Source organism: Rhodamnia argentea, chromosome 11, assembly GCF_020921035.1.
Source record: "Rhodamnia argentea isolate NSW1041297 chromosome 11, ASM2092103v1, whole genome shotgun sequence".
Taxonomy (NCBI): domain Eukaryota; kingdom Viridiplantae; phylum Streptophyta; class Magnoliopsida; order Myrtales; family Myrtaceae; genus Rhodamnia; species Rhodamnia argentea.
The window spans coordinates 4,870,159-4,876,439 of NC_063160.1; the positions used below are offsets into that span (position 1 = coordinate 4,870,159).

A 6,281-nucleotide genomic window follows, 5' to 3' on the forward strand; every position below is an offset into this window, starting at 1 on the left:
CTTGTTACGTTGTACGATTTTTACTAAATTCTACGATCAAACTTTGAGTAAATGCTCTCAACGAAAGTCGTAGGCAGCGTAATAATCTTAGACATATAAAAAATACAAAACTAAGGGAATTTATTTACTAGGGACGAAGTGAAAGCAAAATCACGTTTTTGTTTTTACACACAGAAACTGCAATGCGTTTTGATGCGCAGACCTTCACAGACCGGGCGATCCTTTTTTGTTCATAACTGAAAGAACTCATCTTCATGAAAAACGTTCGGAAGATCATAATCTATCAGGATAAAATTTCGTAACAATCTGACGTATTTTCTATTTACTATGGAATTAATGGCCGGAGTCGGGCAGGCTGGAATTTGGCACATTTTCAGACTTCAGAATCATTTTGCAAATTAATACTAGCTAACGTGCCTTCTTGCAGAATTTCCAAACACAAAAGTTGTAGACCTATGTTTCAATTAATAGCCTACAAAATTTCAGAATTAAATTAATAATTTAAGAGGGCCCGTCGTTCTTTCAACAATAGGCGGACATAACAGTTTTCTGAACATGATTTTTCGGAAAGACACATTAAACTGATTTGATCCGCTCATTTCTAGTCCGATTGGCCAACATAAAAGTTGTTCATCATCCTCTCAACTACAAGCTTGTAAAATTTGGACACATTTTGATCAATGTACGAATTAAGATGAATTTTATCGTAAAACCTGATGAAACTAAAAATTGCCTGATTCAGTTGATTGGTCATATCTTCTACGTTCGTTGAGTCTAGAGGGGCATCATGGACCGGCTTGCTATTCCTGTTCATTGCACTTACCTTGCCTTGATACTTCTGTAGGTAATTTATCACGGATCCTCTACATATTACTCGATCGGTTGCAAGAAAAATGGCAGAGAGAACTGAAATCGATGCTGCTGTCCGAGAGGCTCTGAAGGAGCAGCTCGATGCTCTGAGTGAGCGATTTGAAGGAATGATGTCCCAAAGGATGGAAGAGATGATGGCTAACTTCGTAGCCAAGCTTTAGCCGTCTAGCTTAAGCCCTCCGCCAGCTATGCTCGCTCTAGTTTCCTTGGCGGGCGGTTCCGGCAAGGCCCCGGAAGGCGTTCCCTTGCAATCTATGCCGCTAGAGGACGTGATCATTACGGGAACAGGCTCAAGCATACCACCCCCTATTGCGACTCCTCAAGCAAGCCCCCTGGCTACATGACCAAATGATGAGGCAACCAAGCTGGTGGCCTAGATGGAACAGAGGATATGTGAGGTAGAAGGGACGTACAACATACCTCGGGTTGATTTCTCTGCTTTCTCAAAGGTTAGTGTGCCGGAGAAATTCAAGATGCCCGACTTCAAAAAGTACGATGGCACCTCCAACCCGGTGCAGCATGTCCAGATGTACCAAGCCGGAATGAATAAGTATGTGGCTAATGGCCCTCTGATGGTTCGGACTTTCCAGGCTAGTCTGAAAGACGCGGTTATGAAATGGTATACATATTATAAAATTTGTAGCACGAAGGATTGGGAAAAGGCAGCCAACGAATTTATCGGGCATTTCAGTTTTAACTTGGACGTTGCCACCACCAAAGAAGATCCGGAGCAAGCAGAAATGAAAAAGGGTGAGACGATCAAGCGGTATGCCACCGGATGGAGGAACGTTGCATCTCAGCTGAAGCTAGTTCCGCTTGAGCGGGAGCTCATGAGATTGTTTGTCTCCACCCTCTCCCAAGCAATGCAGTCATGTATCCTTGGCACCACCGCAATATCATTCAGTCACCTCATTGCAATGGTTGAGGAAGTGGAAAGCGGCCCGAAAAAGGGTACGTAAATACTAGCTCTAGCACTAAGCAGTTCCCAACAAATAAAGACAAGGAATCAGCCACCGAGGTGAATATGACCTACGTCCGGAAGATGCCAGCTCAAGTTTCGAAAGTGCAGATGACTACTCAGCACCCAGCCAATTATAGCTAGCGGAACCAACACCAACCTTACCAACACATTAAGCGGTAGTTCACGCCTCTCCCTAGGACCCCATCCTAGGTATTAGCTATTCTAAGAGCGAAGAATCTACTGTCTTCGGAGCTACAATGACTCCATCACACAAAATTTACCAGATATGATCCATCCAAGAAGTGTGACTACCATTCGGACGAATCGGGGCATTCGAATGATGAGTGCATGGTGCTCAAGCATCGAATCCAAGACCTGCTGGAGACTGGAACATTTTCATTTTCTACCCTTGCTCATCCGAATGTGCAAAGCAACTTGCTACCAAATCATGTGGGCAATGTTTGAAGAGTCATTGGTGGGACAGTGAAGGCTTTCAAGAGTGATAATTTATTTTATTACAATCCCATGCATGGGATATTCTTCCCGCTTTCTAGGAGTCTAGGTTGCATTTTCAATTGTTAGGATTCAGTTTTAGAGTCGGGCGTCTCCCTTTGGGGAACATTTGCATTTCTTTTCCAATAAGATGTAATTTTGATTCATGATCAATGAAATTACAAAGGTCTTTCATTATATTTTGGAATCTTGAAGAAGCATCCCAAGCCAACCCGATGACGATAACCAACGTTTGAACAATCTATCGTCCATGGCAAGCACTAAAGGTTGGGCTTCTCAAGAATTCTCATGCCGAGGTTTTCAAAAACAAAAGGGTTTTTCAAGAAAAATCTTCAGAATTGGTTAGCACAGGGTTTAACCCCATTTTCTTATTGATTTATATACTATGTATTTTAGAATTAATTCAGGGGCAAGGGCCAGATTCTCAACTCTGACCATGCATCAGCCCGATCAATCCTTGGAAGTCCCCCACATGACCATCACCATTGAACGGGGGCAGCCAGAGCATCTCAAGTCCATACTTAACTCGATCATGCATCTTTTACTGGCTCTAGGGCAAAGATAAGAATGAGCTAGTCCTCGATCCGAAAAGCATACCCCCTGACTCATTTGATTCACTCACATGTTCTGCGGCAACTCAAATTCCACATCCACAAGAATTTGCTTTCATACTTGCATAGTCTGTTCTTTAACAAAGTGTAGGAGTTTTTCATGAAATATGATTTTGCATGCCTAAAAATGCTCACACAACGTATGGTTTATGCATGATTGTCATTCACGTTTGATTTATCAGCTCCGAATAGGGAGTATAAACTACATAAAATGCATTGAATGTACCGAATGGGGCAATGATAGGATGATGAAAGGCAAGCCATTTCCATATATGCCTCAAATTTTAACCCCTATGGAGATGAGCGTCGCTAGATTCCGCATTCCTCAAGGAAAAGGGTTTTCTCGCAAAAGGTACTATCACCGAAATGAAGGAGGTATTCATTTCTTTATCCCAAACACTGCAGGTTACCATTGATTAACCCCTTCGAGCGGCGGTTTCATTTCTCACCCCTGTCAAGAACCCCATATTGGGCCCAAACAAGGTAATTCCAGCAGCAGCACAAAGTAAATGGTTAGAAGTTTTCTTGCTCGAACTAACATCAATCTTCGGGTGTGTCTTTACATTTATACTCGAACTTTAATTCAAGTGCCTTAGAATGATGAAGAGCATTCATTTCTCTATCTTATACATTCTACGGTTTGCATAGTCCACTTGAGCCTGCAAATTGGTTTCTTAAAACCCTTGTTGGTGATCATTTACTCATTCCAATGGCGAAGATGGCATTTTCCCAAAGGAGCAGAGTTGAGAAGGTCGAGTCGACAGACAATTCTCGAATGAACTCATTTCTTGTATGCTAGATTTTTCTTGTGATGTTTGGCATTATTTTTGTTTGGAATTGCCAATCGTAGGATTGCCAAAGTCATGGGATTATAAAAAGTAAATTCAGCCTAAAGGAAAAGGGGCCCGCTCTTGAAAGACAAAAAAAAAAAAAATAGAAGAGAGAGATGTCGAAAAGCTCTCAAAGAAGAAGAAATCTCCTCTCGAAAAAAGAAGAAAAAGAAGAAAATTAGAGTGGAAAAATAAAAATAAAAAGAGAGCAAAGGCTATCCCACAAGAAAATCATGGGCATGGAAGGACAAATGCCTATCAAAAGTAAGGTCGATGCTTAATCAAATCCTTGTTTATTTGTAAAGTACTTCTGAATTTTGAATGTACATTTTTGTAAATTCCATGTACATGTATACATGTTCTTCTTGTAAATCCCCAATGGGAATTGGTTGTAAAGAACACTCCCTAGAGAAATCAATTTGCAAGGTTCAACCTTCGGTTGAAATTCACAGCAACCTCATGCAATGATGCTATTCATCGAAGACAACTCCAGAAGGCCAAGATTGGTGACAAGACCGTGATGATCACCAACATCAAGCCATTCTCATACACTTTCCGAGCCAAAATGAACCTTTTTTATTCTTCGATCCCCAATCATAACCTACGTTATAACCCTTCAAAGTCTCTTCTGATTAGGGCGCTTGAGTTAACGTAGAGTTGAATGATTTTAAGCGTCGCTCAAAGAAGTTCGAGAAAGATTATTTCTCTCTCATTTTTGCAGGGTTCTTGACTTGTAAACCCGGAACAAATGACGAAGAAATTCATTTCAACAGCTTTGACTTGACCGGAGTCCCATTTGATAACCTTTGACCCATCCTATATTACGGTCCTAATCCAAACCTCTACATTGGCTTGGTCGTACCACTTACGGATTACTCGGACCCTTGTCGAATGCGATGATAGTAAAATTGAGTGATTTCTCTCAAATCCTGTAGCTAGAATGAATAGCTTTTCTCGAAAGTGAGAAAAAGCCCTTTCAAACGAAAGTGCCCCATTCAGGTTGCATTTGAGGTGTTCATAATGTGATAATCTCCCTAAGCAGAATTGATAATGCAAACTTAATAGAATAGTTATGCACAAACCGCATGATGAGTCATTATAGCATATAGCATATGAGCAAAATGCATTTTTTGTTTCTAATCATGCTTAATAGAAATTGAAGAGGGTTTGTAATGCATGCTTAGCAGCATAATTCTGCATGAACTCATTGATGAATGTGTTTGCACGTGTTACCTCTCACACTGTCGAGAGGTGATGCATTCTCGATGTTCGTATCACCCTTTGAGGCCCCGAAATTCATCCATGAATTGTTGAACGAACGAGCCTTGCTGGCGTACACTCACCGGGCAATCTTCCAAATCCCTAGACGAGTGCAATGCAATTAGCCCAGCTATTGGTGACAATTCAAGAGATTTTAGTAATGTTTCTTGATTGCACTTCAAAATCTTCCTCCACATTGATACTTAATTAACTCAAGATTACACATTTCTACACAAATGCTCTACCTAGTCAGCTTAGGTGGCATTGACTACACATTTCTACATAAATGCTCTACCCGATCAGCACAGGTAGCATTGACTACACTTTTCTACAAAAATGCTCTACTTGATCAGCTTAGGTGACATTGACTACACATTTCTACACAAACGTTCTACATGATTAGCTCGGGTAGCATTGACTACACTTTTCTTACACAAATACTTTACCCGAGCAGCTCAAGTGGCATTGACTACACCCTTACACCAATGCTTTACCCGATCATCTCGGGTGACATTAATCACACCACCTACACATACACACCCTTGATAGTATTGATTCATGATGACATACGCATTCATGATCTTTACCTTTATCAAATTGCAATGACATATCCACTTGCGATCTTAATCTTCTATTGAATCATAACGAGGTAGCTCTTGTGTCTTGATTGTACCTTCTTTTGAATCACAACAACATAGCTCTTGTTATTTCAAAATATATTTCAATATTACACATATCTTGCACTTGTCCCGCATCGAGAGAAGTCTCTAGTAACGGATAAGGCTCCGGTACCTTAAGACCCTTGCATTCACAAAGGAAGCTTGGAAATTAAGGAAATCGTCAACATTAGGGGATGTCTGGAATTTTCACATGCGATCCATGTGTATTCTTTAATCCATTTCATTGAAGCGAGAAGTCTTGACACATGTTATTTACAGTTCCGTATATCATACATAATTTTTTCTTGCATTTAAAAAAATGGGATTAAAACACTTGCAAAAATTTTCATCATATGAATTGTCAAAATTTAGGTTTCAATTTTGTCTTTGAGCGAAACTTTTGCAAGCTTCCACTCAAAGAGGGGCAGTTGTTGACACCTAAATTTTGATCATTTATTTTGCATAAAAATCTGGAGTTAAATTTTAATAATAGCTCATCATTTTCATTTAATTTTAGTATTCATGCATTACATTTTTCATTGGACCATCGGCGGCACAAATTTGAACTTAAATTTGA

General features: G+C 40.2%; 1 protein-coding gene across 1 annotated transcript; it reads left to right on the top strand.

Moving 5' to 3' along the window:
• Nucleotides 1-1,247: 1,247 nt before the first annotated feature.
• Nucleotides 1,248-1,829, top strand: LOC115731658. Its single transcript, XM_030662332.2, has one exon. It carries the CDS (start codon nt 1,248-1,250, stop codon nt 1,827-1,829), a length of 582 nt encoding a protein of 193 aa, XP_030518192.2.
• The last annotated feature ends 4,452 nt before the right edge of the window (nt 1,830-6,281 follow it).